At 53.3% G+C, this 13,785-nt stretch overlaps 1 protein-coding gene across 2 annotated transcripts; it reads left to right on the top strand.

Annotated features, from left to right (window-relative positions):
• Positions 1-32: 32 nt before the first annotated feature.
• SLC7A3 (solute carrier family 7 member 3) lies at positions 33-8,886 on the top strand. Of its 2 annotated transcripts, XM_017737521.1 has the most exons (12): positions 33-49; positions 1,160-1,568; positions 1,729-1,887; positions 1,974-2,148; positions 2,250-2,362; positions 3,222-3,444; positions 3,622-3,761; positions 3,841-3,943; positions 4,227-4,438; positions 5,090-5,256; positions 5,530-5,638; positions 5,745-8,886. In XM_017737521.1, the coding sequence occupies exons 2-12, from the start codon at positions 1,199-1,201 to the stop codon at positions 5,876-5,878; spliced, it is 1,905 nt and encodes a 634-aa protein (XP_017593010.1). In that variant the 5' UTR covers positions 33-49; positions 1,160-1,198; the 3' UTR covers positions 5,879-8,886. The 2 variants fall into 2 exon arrangements, with proteins under 2 accessions (XP_017593010.1, XP_008634461.2); XM_008636239.2 differs by lacking the exon at positions 33-49 and having other exon boundaries at positions 75-1,568.
• The last annotated feature ends 4,899 nt before the right edge of the window (positions 8,887-13,785 follow it).

Here is a 13,785-nt window from a genome sequence, read left to right as displayed (position 1 = left end):
GTATTCCGCTGGGGAGCCGGAGTCTGGTAGCGCAGGTAGGCTCGTCCAGGTAGTCGTTGAGGGGGGTGCGAGTGCTGGGGACTTGTTCCCTTGAAACCTGGCCCAGAGGCTGCCTGGGCTGGGACCACTCCTTGGGGCCAAGGCCGAATGTGACACGTGCTAGCTCGGGAGGAGGTTTATCAAGAAGCAGGATGGTTTGTTGGTTATGGGAAAGCAGCCGGGTTCGTGGCTGCCACTGTGATCCTGATAATCCTGCTTTATGGAAAAGAGTCACAAAGTTATCCTTGTGTATTTATGCTGATCCATGTAGTGTGGTGTGCTGTCCTGGGCACCTGGATGGAGTGTGCTGCCTTTCCCAATGAAGGGAGAAGCCAGCAGGGAGAGGACACTGGTGGGTGGGTGTTTCAGGGCAGAGGTGCCAGCCACCGCCATGGGCATTGGGAGCCCCTTTCCTTGGAGCTCCTCTGTGCTGGATGCCTGCTTCACAGGTTCCTCATCTTCAGAGCTTTTTGGGGATGGGTGGCTGCTGTGAGCAAGAGGATTAGGGATGTCACACGTTCAGGGTGATTACAGTCTGCAGAGCTTGCAGATTGCTCAGCAAGCACTGTTAGCAGGCAAAGGGTTTGCACCAGGGGTCCGTGCTGTGGTGTTTGTCTGGTTATGCATCCCTACAGAGAAGGTGGTGCAGATACTGAAAGCAAAACAGGACTCTGCATCCAGTGAGTCAGCCTGCTGCAATCCTGTGCCCCAGTGCTGCTGTGCATATCCACGTGTCGGGCTGGAGGGATGTGCATAGCAGTCAAGTTTGGGCTGAAGGGGTTCCAAATTGCCAAGCCTGGGAAACAGTGGGCAAGCTCTGGGCTCCATGGTTGAGACCACAAAGGGCTTGAGCAATGACCGTTTCCCACCATGGACCAACTGGGTTCATCCCTGGCTCACTGTCCTGGTGCAGAGGCTGTGCAGGCAGGGTATGTGCAGCCCCACAGTGCCTTGGAGGATGCCACAACCGCGGTCTCTGGCCAACCGGTGTGGCAGGGGTGTGGTGCCGATGGGTGAGCTGGGAGCAGCCTCCTGTGGGCGTCATTGCCTGCACTTCCCCTTGCAGTGTCAGTCCTGCTGCCTGAAGGACACTGAGCTTCACATTTCTCTTCTCTTGCAGGACTTTTGGCCATCTGAGCTTCACCAAGGAGAGGGCAAGATGTTGGGGGAAAAAATGAGCAGTTTTGGGAAGAAGCTGATCCGCCGGCGCATGGTGGACCTGAGCTCCAATGACACACATTTTGCTCGCTGCCTCACCACATTAGACCTTGTATCCCTTGGTGTGGGCAGCACGCTAGGGGCTGGTGTGTATGTGCTGGCTGGGGAGGTAGCCAAGGAGATGGCTGGTCCCTCAATCATCCTCTGCTTCCTGGTGGCTGCTTTCTCATCGGTACTGGCTGGACTCTGCTATGCAGAGTTTGGGGCCCGTGTCCCCAAGGCCGGCTCTGCCTACCTCTACAGCTACGTTACTGTTGGTGAGATCTGGGCTTTTATAGCCGGCTGGAACCTCATTCTCTCCTATGTCATAGGTACGAGGCCAGGCAGCATGGGGGGTTTCTGGGGGCAGCGTGCAGTGCTGTGGGGGCAGGGTGTGGCGTGGGATCAGCAGGGAGGTGGGTGCTCAGGTGCGGGTGGCTGGTGCCAGTCTGCCCTGGGCTTGGACTAATGCACAGATCTGCCATCGACCAGGTACGGCCAGTGTGGCTCGAGCCTGGAGTGCAGCATTTGACAACATCATCGGCAACCACATCTCCACCTTCTTCGCCAACAAGACCACAATGCACCTGCCAGGAGTGCTGGCTGAGCGTCCAGACTTCTTTGCTGTAATCCTGATTTTGCTGCTTACTTGTGAGTGTGCAGGAGGGGCTCTATGGTACCATGGGTGATGCCATGGGAGCCTGATGGGTCCCCACTCACCTGTGTTGTCCCCACAGTACTGCTGGCCTTTGGTGTCAGCGAATCTGCCCTCGTGAACAAAATCTTCACGGCGGTGAACCTGTTGGTGCTGAGCTTTGTCATCATTGCTGGCTTCATCAAGGGAGACATCAAGAACTGGCAGCTTTCAGAGAACTGTGTCAACTGCTCGCAGTCAGACTCACCAGATGACATGTAAGTAGAGCAACTGTGCCAGGCCAGGGTCTGGCAGAGGGCAGGCATAGGCCCTGCTGTCCCTGCACCCCATGGCAACTGCTCTCCTCCCTTTTTTCCAGGAAAAAAGCTTTTGGCTCTGGTGGGTTTTTCCCCTTTGGACTGGAAGGGACCCTGACTGGTGCTGCCACCTGTTTCTATGCCTTCGTGGGCTTTGACTGCATTGCCACCACAGGTACTGCCTTGGGTGAGGGTGGTGTGGGCATTTCCCCTGCACAGCCAGCAGCTGGCTGGGAGCTGATGGGGAGGATGCTCCGTGGTGTGGGAAAACAGCTGTTCTCACCTCTCCTGGGAGGTTTCCCTGTGGAGTCTGTGTCTTCAGCTGGGCCAGACAAAAGGGCTCAAGAGCCTGCCCTGCTGCAGGAAAAGTGGCTCATTATACTACATGGTGGGAGTAGGGCTGCACCCTGTCTGCGCAGGCAGCTCCCAGAGCAGCAGGGAGCCTTTTGGCTGCTGAGTCGAGGCTGTGACAGTGGGAATTACTGGTGCCTCCTAGTTATTTCCCAGCCTCAAGCAGTCTTTTTCTAAATGACTGAGTTCATGCAAAACTGCTGCTTCCTGGAACACAGGCAGTTCTCTTAATTTCCTCTCATTACCCTAGAAATCTACTTAGTGGGTGGCTGGTACAGGCTGTTCTGCCTGACCTCCCTGCTTTGGCCACCCTGCCCCCAGGGGCTGCCCAGCAGCTTCCTCCTTTCCTGCTGCCAATCCCCTTGCTGGGAGCGTGGTGCAGCGCACCTTTGCAAAGCTGAGGTGCACAGGGGACCTCCATTCAACAAGCTCTGTAGGGAGAGGGAGCTGCCAGTCGGGGGGAAGGTCTGGCATGGCAAGAGGGGCTGTAAGCCCAGGCAGCTTCATCCCTTCTGCCAGTGCAGCAGCATGGCCAGGAACCCCTCCACTCCCAACAGCCCCTGTTTGCTGCTCCCCAGTCCTGTGCTGCCACGGAAAGTCCCTACTCTGGCTCATCCCCTGGGGGTACTTGCCCTATGCTGTGTGGTGGAGTGGGGCACATGTGGCTTCTTGTGTCTGCACAGGGGAGGAAGCCAGGAACCCACAGCGCTCGATCCCCATTGGCATCATTGCGTCCCTCTTCATCTGCTTTGTGTTTTATTGCGGGGTCTCTGCATCCCTGACTCTCATGGTGCCCTACTTCCTCCTGGACAAGAACAGCCCTCTGCCTGAGGCCTTCAAGGCGGTAGGCTGGGAGCCTGCCCGCTACGCCGTTGCTGTTGGGTCACTCTGTGCCCTCTCCACCAGGTAGGACTGGCTCTATTGCTGGCACTGCTTGGCACAGCACAGGGACCAGCAGCATTCATCCCGGCTGGGCTGGGGATTTGCTCTGTCCAGCTGCTATCCTGCTCCTGGCACAGAGCCGGTCCCTTCCCCTTCTGGGTGGTAGATGTGGACAGCTTGCCTAATCTCTCTCCATGGCAGCTTGCTGGGCTCCATGTTTCCCATGCCCCGAGTGATCCATGCCATGGCAGAGGACGGGCTGCTCTTCAGGTTCCTCTCCCAGATCCACGGTCGCACAAAGACCCCTCTGATAGCCACCATCATCTCAGGGTTCTTTGCAGGTAAAGTTCCTGGCCACTTCCTCACACCCAGCCCTATGGTGGTGTGGAGCTGTGCTCATGCTGTGTGTCCTCATTGCAGCGGTGTTGGCCTTCCTGCTTGACCTGAAGGACCTGGTGGACCTCATGTCGATCGGCACACTGCTGGCCTACTCCCTGGTGGCGGTGTGCGTGCTCATCCTCCGGTAGGTGACTCCTCGTGTTTGGTGGTGACCAGGGTGGATGTTCCTTATGTCGTCCTGGGGGCTTGTAGCCACAGCTTTTTTCCGGGGGCATGCAGCCTGGGGAAGTGTCAAGCCCTCAAGATGGAGGCTGCTGACCAGAGCCTGTGTGTGTCTCTGGGCATATCTTTGGAGTGGCTGTCGTGGGGTCGCTGCTGGAGCAGCAGAGATATGAGGGTGCTGCCCACTGTTCCCTTGGGCTAGGAAGTTCCTTGGGCTCTGCTGCAAGCTTGTCTTACTTGCTCAGGTACCAGCCCAGACAGCCGAACTCCCCGCAGGCCATGGAAATGCTGGAGCTGAATGGGAACGAGGAGGAGAGAGTGATCATGAACCCGACCATCACTGCTGCCAGTGCCCAGCACAAAGAGACGTTTTCCCTGGCGATGCTGTTCAACCCACCTGGGGACACCCCCACTGTGCTCTCAGGGCGCATTGTTTATTTCTGTGTGGCAGTCATTGGTGAGTGAGAGGGAACTGGTGGCTGAGGTCCACTCCTGCCAGGGGCTGGAGTGTTTTGGCACATCTCTGCAGAGTTGGGAAGGGATGGCGAGAATGCCAGGCAGAGGAGAGGAGCCAGGCAGCACAGGTTGCCATCCGCTGTTGGCAGTGCCAGCAGGCTCTGAATCCTGAACAGGGTGCCAGGTGTGGGGTACAGCTGTGGTTTGGGGTGCATAGGTGTTGTTGGAGGACATGGGTGCTAAGCCAGGGATGTGCAGGTGGCCATGGGAGATCCCTGTGATAAGCCTGACCCATGCTGGCCACCAGCAAGGGCAGTCCCCAGCCCCTTGAGAGTGCTTGGGCTCGGCCAGCGAGGTTTGATCTGTCTATCAGTGGCTCTGTTGTACAGCCAGAATGGGGTGGCTCAGCCCGGTGTCTGGGTAAGTGTCAGAGCTGGATCCAAACCCAGCCACGTGCAGGCTCCGTGTAGCTTGCTGGTCTGGGAAGTGCCTCCAGCAAAGCACTTTGTGGAGGCTTTGGGATGGCTGTTAGAGACAGTGGGTGCTGGACCTGACCAAGAGGAGTGGGTGCCTCAACCCAGCTGTTGGTGAGGCTCAGGACCCCAGGGAGGCCATGTGCTGTGCAGCCCCCTGACTACCCCCTCTCTTGCAGCTGCACTGATCACAGTCATCTGCGTGGTCCTGACCCTCAGTACGGCCGCGCTGAAGGATGCCAACGTGGGCTGTGTTGTGGCTCTGGTGCTGCTCCTCGTGGCTCTGCTCATTCTCACCATCATCATTTGGAGGCAGCCGCAGAGCAACGCCCGGTTAAACTTCAAAGTGAGTGCAGCCCCCTGCATCTTGGTGTCTGCACCCCCATGGACTCCGTCAGGACCTGGGCATTGCAGGGTGTGCCAGGGCTTGCTGCCAGGCAGTCACCAGGAAAGCCCAGGGCCCTGCAACCTGTCTCTCTGAGGTGCAATCCCCAGTGTGGAAGTGCCCGGGTGCTCTGGGCTGTGGCAGGGGGGGGGGCCCGCCCCTGGCTGGTAGCATCCTCGAGCCCAGCCTAGTCCCTCAAGGCACAGCTGACACAGCACTTCTTGTCCTTTGCAGGTACCTTTCCTACCACTCCTGCCAATCTTCAGCATCTTTATTAACATCCTGCTGATGGTACAGCTGAGTTCCGGCACCTGGGCGCGGTTTGCCGTCTGTACGGTTGGGGGTAAGTGTCCTGCAGTGGGGAGTGCAGTGCCCACAGGTCTCTCCTGGGGGTCTGTTAGTGCTGACAGCCCACCATTGCACATTTCATTATGGAAACTGTCCTGCAGGTTTTGTTATTTACTTCACCTACGGGATTTGGAACAGTGTGGAAGGGAAAAACGCAGAAGGAGCCTGTGCCGCAGTAGAAAAGCCTCTGCAGCAGCCTGGACTGGACCTCAGCCCTGGGGCTGCTGCAGTCTGAGGTGCTGAGCACCAGCACTCCATGGACCTCTTTGCCACTTCTGTTCAAGATCATGATCCACAGAGTACATGCATCCCCTCTCCTGTAGAGACTGAGTCCCACAGTGAAGTACTAAGGCCTGAACAACAGGCCCTGAGCCAAAGCTGACCTAGGATGAACATTGCGACCAAATGTATGTTTCTACTCATTAACGAGGTATTGTTATATATGTCTATTTATTGGCAAAACGTGTTCACCTTTCCATATCTAGAAACAGGATAAGGCCACATCTGGCCTAATTAGGGGGGTGTAGGATCAAGGACAACTCCCTTGGATCTTCCTTGAGCCCTGGCCAGGCTTTGGGAAAAGTCTAGCAGGAAAATGAAATTAGAAATTATGTCAGCTTGTTTGTTGAGCAGTGTAAAAACTGGGCCCCTGTCAGAGCAAAGTGGGGGAGCCTCGTGGCTGCAAAGGGGGAGGCACTGCAGGAGTTCCCAGTTCCGGGCATGGTTCTCCAGTCCTTGGCTGGGACAGCTTCCCCCCACAGCTGATGCCTCTCGCACTTGGATGATTTATTTTATTGGGGTAAGTGGTGATGTATCTTCTTAATCACTGTGGGCATTCTCTCCTAGTAATGATTAGCATTGCTCAGCTTATCCCTTTGTAACTCTTTGCTAATGGTTAGGTGCATTGCTTAGCTTATCCTTTCGTGATTCTTTGCAGTTTTACATCATAGTAAATGCCACTGTTCCGTAAGTTGGTGTCTGTGTCTCTGACCCTAGCCACCAGCAAAACAAAATTGGCATTATCAGCTGGGTCAGAACAAACTGTTGATTTTTAAATCTAAATGTAAGAAATCAGTCCTGTCCAAAATTCCCAGATGGGAAGACCTTCCTTATAGTTCACTGGCCCTCAAGTGGGCTAAGGTTGGAGGACCATGTGAGCAATGGGGAAGTCAATTAAAAGAAGCTGAACTGCTGGATGTATTGAAATGCATCCAAAAATCACATACTGAGAAAGGAAAAGAACTTGTGGGTTTGGAAAGGCCAGGATGGATTTTGTTAACAGTATTTCAAACAAAACACCAACAAAAGGAGCAGTTGTTGAAATGCACTAACATGGTGACAGATGTGTGAGTTGCAGAATCAAATTGTAATGCTAAAGTGCCAAAATAAGCCGCTTGCTGATAAGTTGGACAGTTACCAGACTGTAGCCGTGAAGGCTGCAGTTAGAGTAGCTCAGTATAAGGAAAGGAGGGGGGCAAGCAAATCACAAGGAAATGCATGGAGTGATTGCAGAGGCAGGTGGATCCCAATAAATGGAATGGAGATAGTTGGGATTCTGTGGATTCTGATGAGATTGGTTCCCCAGATGAATTTGTAGATGTGAGACCAGCATGGAGACGAAAGGTGGAATTAGATGCTAATGGTCAGCAGGTCAGGAGGGATACTCATAAAAGATTATACTCAGCATGAAGTAAATGAAATATTTGAACAGTTTAAGCAAAGATATGGGGAACCCCTCTTGGATGGTGTGCTTGCATGACCAGGGAGCATCAGGGATAACCCTAGACTCAGGGGGCTCTAAGCAGCTTTTAGTTTTGAGCTTGGATTCTTTTGTGCAGGATGCATTTCGGAATAAAATTCACGAGAGTAAATACCCTACAGAAAAGGATTGGCCAGGATCTGAAAGTCAGAGGTAAACTTTGCAATATTGTGTACAATGAGGTGCATGAGAACCTCTTGGGATTTTTTTATTTGTAGATAACGTTACTGAAAGTGTAAGTAGTCACTCCAATACTTGTGCCTGTAACTTTATTACAGTAACAGGATTTTAGTTATTTATTTTTAGTTTATATTTTTTAAATGAAGTTTTTTAGTTTTTTACCTCCTGTTATATCCTGTCAATTTTTGGAATCTAACTCTACCCTGATTCAAGACTTGCAGCCTACTCCCATTGCTATGAACTGGTAAAGGAGCTGTTACAGCCCACGGACCTGAGGCACTTGCTGAAACAAGCACAAGAGAATGGACAAAAGACTTTGATTGTCCATCATGGCATGGCAGAAATACATCGTGTGATGGAGCAGGCGAAGAAAGGCAGAGGACACTGATGGTGGGACAGTCTCTCTGGATGGGTGCCTACAGCTACTGGAATTCTCAACCAAGTGCTTCACCCTGTTATCATTTTATTGATGCTAATCCTTTTGATTTTTGTTCTAATAATTGCATTGTATGTTAAGGTGTGGGTGATTATGAAACAATTAGCTTACCAACTACCTCCACTGATAGTAGACAATCCATGTGGTGCCAAAGCATGAAATATTCTCAAGCTCTGTTCGGATATTGTGAAGCTTGAGTGACTATAGTCACAGGGTGTATTGTGTGGGAAAATGACTGGGAACTCTGTGGACAGGGAACTGAGGGGTACAGTTAGAGGAAACTGAGGAGTTATAACAGTATGGAAATTATAGGGTATGTATTACACTGTTCCTTAAGTTGGTGTCTGTGTCTCTGACCCTACCCACTGGCAAAACAGGACTACAGAGCTGGCTTCCCTTCCCCTCACACGGAAGTCCCCTGGCTGGATGGGAGCACTGGTGGCCCAGGGTTGATCTTTGCCCTCCTCCAGTCCTGCAGAGGTGCAGTGACACCAGCACAGCCCTCCCACCATGAAAGTTGCTTTTCCTGTGCACAGGAGGCCCCAAGTGATGGTGCAGCTGTACTCCTTCCATCTGTCGTGTGGCTGTGTTCACCACCTCCTCCCTGCTTTCCAGGTGTCAGACAGGTACATGGCAGCCATGGCTGGAGCTCTGCAGGAGGGCTCAGTATGACTTGTTCTGGTATTTGTGGCACTGCCAGCAGACTGGTGCTGCCCTGACCATGCTGTTTGGTGTAAACATCTTGCTCAAGTGTCTCTGAGATGTCCTCAGTGTTGCTATACTTGTGTCCAACCTCATCTGCCTTTCTATAATTTTAAAGCCAGTTTTTAAATCTATTAAATTAAAGGGTTTTTTAAGTGCTTTTTTCTATTGGTCTTGCTGCATCTTGTGTTAATGCCCTGTGGTCATGGGCCCCAGGGCAGGGCCCTACAGGCCACTGGGCTGGGTGCCAGGCTGGTGCCAGTGCCGAACTGCTTGGTCCCAGCCAGCTGTGCTGGGTGACATCCCTGACCAAAACGTGCCAGATGGAGCCACCAGTCCTCGTGTGTCCCCTGGGACAGCGAGCCTGTGAGCCAGGAGCTGACACAGTGCTTCAAACCAGCTCCAGCCAGTGCTGCTGGTACCTGGGGGCCAGGATAAGCAGTCTGTCATGGTCCTGCCTTGCAGGCCCTGTGCTGGGAGGGATTGTGTCACTAGATCCCGGAGCAGTGGATACAGTAAAGGAAATGATGATAATTTGGAAATGATACCTCCTGGAGGGGCCAGCAATGGCCTGCAGAGGATGCCTGACCAGAAGCTGGGCTGCATCCCTGTGAGAAGATGATGATTGTCCAGATTTTGGTCTGGTCTAAATCAGACTTGACATTATCATCCAAAATAAACTAATTAAAGGCAGATGGGCCCTGCTTGGTTTTGGCATCTCTCACTGTTCATTGGCCGTGGTGCAGGGTCACTGCACGGTCAGCGGCGAGGGACCCTCACCATCAGCTCTGCTTGGCCCCTGGGCTGGAGCTTTGAGCCCTTTCCCTGGGTTGTGCCTGCAGTGAAAGGGGCTGTGGCTCCTGCTCTGGCCCCAGGCCAGGCACTGACTGGCCCAGTGTCTTGGGCTAGGGTGCCCTGCCAGAGCCTCAGGCTCCAGCCCCTGGGCACAGGTGACTCCTCAGGTGCTCCCAGCCCTCCTAGTTGGGCTGGTGCCTCTGTGTACCATGCTGGTTACACCACCCCACCGTGTGGGAATGTTCTGGCCAGGGACAGTGTGTGGGTCCCTGCTGAGCCCTGAGCCTGCAGTTGTCCCCATACACCCAGTTTTGAGTCCTGTTACCCAAGGCTAGGGGGCAATGGGCTTGTGATACAGCTGCAGCTGTTTTCCCCTGGCTCGGCATTGCTGCAGCCTCCTGTGGCTTTGTTTGTGCCTGTGTCCCCCATACACATGTGCACATCCATGTCTGTTTGTGGGTCTGTTTGTGCCCGTGGGCACATCCATGCCTGGTTACAGGCCATCCCACTGAGCTCTGCCATCCCATCCCAGGCATCCATTGGGACTGGCAGATCTCTGGACGTGGAGTAGGGTTCTGGAAGCTCTGGACAGCTCCCACCATGGCAGCTCAGCAGGGAAAGCAGCTGTCTGGCAGCCAGCAGTCCATGGCCATGTGGTGGGTTGGGGAGTCAGTGCCACACAGCTGTGGGTGCAGCAGCCCTGTTCGCCCCCAGGGCCTGGGCCAGGCATCCTGCCCTTGGCTACCAGCCTGTGGAGGCTGGCCCAGCTCTGCACACCCACTCTGGGGGGTCCTTGCCTCCCTCTCCATGCAGGCTAGCAGGGCTGCCAGGGATGGCACCACATCTTCTGCTGGGCAGCACCTCTGCCTTTCCCAGGCCGTGCTGGTGTCACTGCACATCTTAGCACATCAGTTGGTGGGTGAACAACACCCAGCCAGAGCCTCCGTGTGTGTTGTCTACACAAACCATCTGCTCCCAGTGCTGTATCCGATAGCAGCCCAGGGCTCCATCCTGCAGAGAGGGGCTGGGAGAAGCATGTTCCTGGTGAAGCCTGTCAGGTGCTGGGGGCTGTAGGGTGGGCTTCCCCTCCTGTGCCAGTTTGGAAGGGGCCGTTTGTGGTTTGAGAAAATCAGCAAAAAGCAGAGCTTGGCTTTGCTGTTGGGAGGCCTGTGATAACCCACCCTTACAGGAAAGGAAGCATCCAGCCCCAACACAGCTGCGTGAGGTTTGCCCTGACAGTTGGGGCATTTCCTCCCAAGGCTTGATTTGTGATTTCCTTGTTGCTATTCCCCCCTGGATTGAAAGGGGAGCTGGAAGGTGAGCAGGCAGGTGGTTGGGATGGCATTACAGTGGAGGCCTGGCTGTGGCCACTGGCTGGTGACAGTGTGCTCTGGGGTCATGCCAGGTAGGCAGTGCTGGTGGTTTGGGGTGTTGAGAGTGCAGAGAGTGGGTGACTCTCAGCCTCCCTCCCCATCTGGCTCCACCACATCCCATGGCATTCATAACTTCATATCCAGCTGCTTTTAGGGGACATGGGGCTTCCCTAATGGAGCCTTTGGAGCACCTCTCTGGACACCAGCTCCTTGCCACCTCCAGGGAAGCTGCCAAGAGGCCATGAGTGTGGCCATGCAGGCTGGGGGCAGGATGGAGATGGAGGGCTGTGCTGCTGAGCCTTTGGAGGGAGAGCTGCAGCTGCAGAGCCTGCCCCTGCACTGTTCCCTGGCCAGAACAGGCCCTGGCAAGGGGAGATGTAGCAGCAGATTAAATTTTGATCTGCTTGGAAATTAAAATCAGCTGGCAAGTCTGCTCTGCTCTGTAACACCAAATACTTCAATGTGAGGAGTTAATGTGCCACCTTCTTCCCTGTAAAACCAGTGAGCACCATCAGATCCCCTTTCCTGCTGGTGGAGCAGAGCTGTGTTGGCCGCTGAGTGGGACAAATCCATCTGCAGGGCCTGAGTCCTGGAATCTAGGGAATCGACTCCAGGCAGATGGAGTCACTGGTGTAACAGAGCGAACTGATACCAGCTCCTGATATTTCTGCAGTAGCACTGGGTTGTGCTGTAAGCCCCCACAGTCCAGAAGAGCTCCAGAAGATCAAAGCTGGTGATGAGTGAGATTCTTATCACTCCTGACTCACCTGGCTCCAGGCAGGCCCCAACCCTTCTGTTCTCTGTGGTGAGCTTAAACACACATGACCCAGGAGCTGTGAGGAGCCTGTGTGCATCCAATAATCCTCTTGGCCCTGAGCTGTGGCAGGCAGCCAAGCTCTCTAATCACACAGGCTTAATGTTTGCCTCACTTTGCCTTTGCAGGTCTGGCATGATGACTTGCTGCCAGGTGGTTGCTCTTCTCTTGCTCTCCTGTCTTCCCAGTGCTGCAGCTGCTGCTCTGGTTCCCGCTCTTTTCCCCCAGTCCACACTGCAAGTAGCCAAAGTAGCTCCTGTACCAGTCTGTCCTGGAGCTGACAACATGGTGTGATGATGCCTGCACCTCGTAGGAGGTCACCCTGGTGCCTCAGAGGAGTACCTCTCCTATGAGACAGTTGTATCCCAATGGCACCCACACCCTCACTACGGTGGAAGCAAGCCTGTGAGTGAGTGGAGAGGAGATGGCAGAGGCAGCACAGGCAGTGCAAGTGGCACATTTATGGTGCAGATGGGTAGTTTTCCATCAGTGTGGCTACCTTCTGGTGAACTACCCCTTCTCTGTCACCATCAGGATGTCCACAGGCTGCACAGGTGTGCAGGTTTCCCTAATTCATACACAATGGATTTCTTTGCTAATCATAGTTTATGGCTGTTACATCCCCCTGTCCTCCTTAAGCTTTCCCATTTTCTGCTGTGTTTACCCAGGCAATGATTCCATTTCTAATTCATATTCTCCACATAGGATCTCACACTGATGGACCTTTGCAAGGCTGGACGGATGACTGGTTGTATTTTTCATTCTTAAGTTGATGTCCTGTTCCATTTCACTGCCTCTCAGGGGCAGCCTGCATCACAGGCTGGTCAATGCTGTCATTACTTAAACCCACTGAAGAATAAACATGCAGTTCCTTCCAGACCTGTGACAGTTGTCCGGGCACAGCAACCTGACTTGCAAAACAAACAGGTAGGAGACATTTTGACAAACTAAATCTAACACCCCTCCTACCTCAGTTATCAAGACTTCGGGATACTGTGAGTGTTAAACTAATTTAACTGCCTGGTCTGCAGATGGGTGTGCAACCGTTTCTATCATCCTGGATGAGATATTGCATGAAAAATCATGACACATTACTGGGCAGGGAGCAGCTGCTATTGTTTACATAATACAAACCACATTTACAGACAGAATTTAACTTGTTCAATGGAATTACCCGTCCCAGCTGAGAGGTTCTTGGGGACAGATCAAAAAGTGTTTACATCTCTAATGGTCTCTTGTTTGGACTTAAGAACAGGCTAGAGCGTGCCAGCCGTGCTCTTCTTAAAATAGGAACAAACAAAGGGAAGGGAATACTTGGTTCCTTCCTCTCTGAAGTGGCCACCGAGCATTTGTTATGTTTTATAGGCTACTCCAGTTGTGGGACAGGTGACAGGACAGGGAAAGTTCTCCTAGAACTGCTGATGTGAAGCCAAAGGACTGGTCTGATTCAGAGCAGCTGTATGCTTCATGAGCAACTTGTTTCTGACATCAGCCATGAGCTACTGCATAGCAGGAGAGGAAAAGCCAGCATCAAGACAGAAGTGCAGAGAAACATGGTGAGACTTGTGCACCCTCCTAGTACCCATCTCTGTGTTTGCAAGTGACAGCAGCTTTGAGACACCAACAGATGTGTCCCCCCCTAGTTTGTGTCATAGAGAAAGTGGTTCTGACACACAAACTCCAATTGGTGTGGCACTCACTGGAGTGAATTGGAGTGAGCTGACCTTGGCTGGGTACCAGGTGCCCACCAAAACACTCATGTCACTCTCCTCTTCAGGGGTATCCCTACTATAGCAGGGTGCTTGGAACTAGCTGGTCTTTAAGGTCCCTTCCAACCCAACCACTCTGTGATTGTGATTCGTCCAGGTTACTCAATGGTGAGGGTTCACAAGCTAACAATAACCTGGAAAATGCACTTTCTGCAAAGCCTAGGAAAGCTAGTGTCTCCTTCTAGTTAGCTGATGGAGGTATAGTTGGTATCTTAATCACATCCATAGGCACATGTTGACATCCATCTTATTTTGTCCCCAAGAACTGAACAGCTGTTGGGCTTCCCTATCTTCCTGCTGCCTTTGGGCCCTGT

The sequence above is a fragment of the Corvus brachyrhynchos genome, unplaced genomic scaffold (assembly GCF_000691975.1).
Source record: "Corvus brachyrhynchos isolate BGI_N302 unplaced genomic scaffold, ASM69197v1 scaffold346, whole genome shotgun sequence".
Classification (NCBI taxonomy): Eukaryota; Metazoa; Chordata; class Aves; order Passeriformes; family Corvidae; genus Corvus; species Corvus brachyrhynchos.
The sequence above is the reverse complement of the archived record's forward strand: the minus strand, read 5'-3'. Positions and strand labels throughout refer to the sequence as shown.

Excerpts from the sequence above, each read along its gene's own strand:
- SLC7A3 (XM_008636239.2), top strand. The coding sequence starts at position 866 with ATGGTTGAGACCACAAAGGGCTTGAGCAATGACCGTTTCCCACCATGG. Across the intron at positions 3,762-3,840 it reads CATCTCAGGGTTCTTTGCAG|CGGTGTTGGCCTTCCTGCTT; the intron begins GTAAAGTTCCTG and ends TCCTCATTGCAG. Across the intron at positions 4,439-5,089 it reads TTTCTGTGTGGCAGTCATTG|CTGCACTGATCACAGTCATC; the intron begins GTGAGTGAGAGG and ends CCTCTCTTGCAG.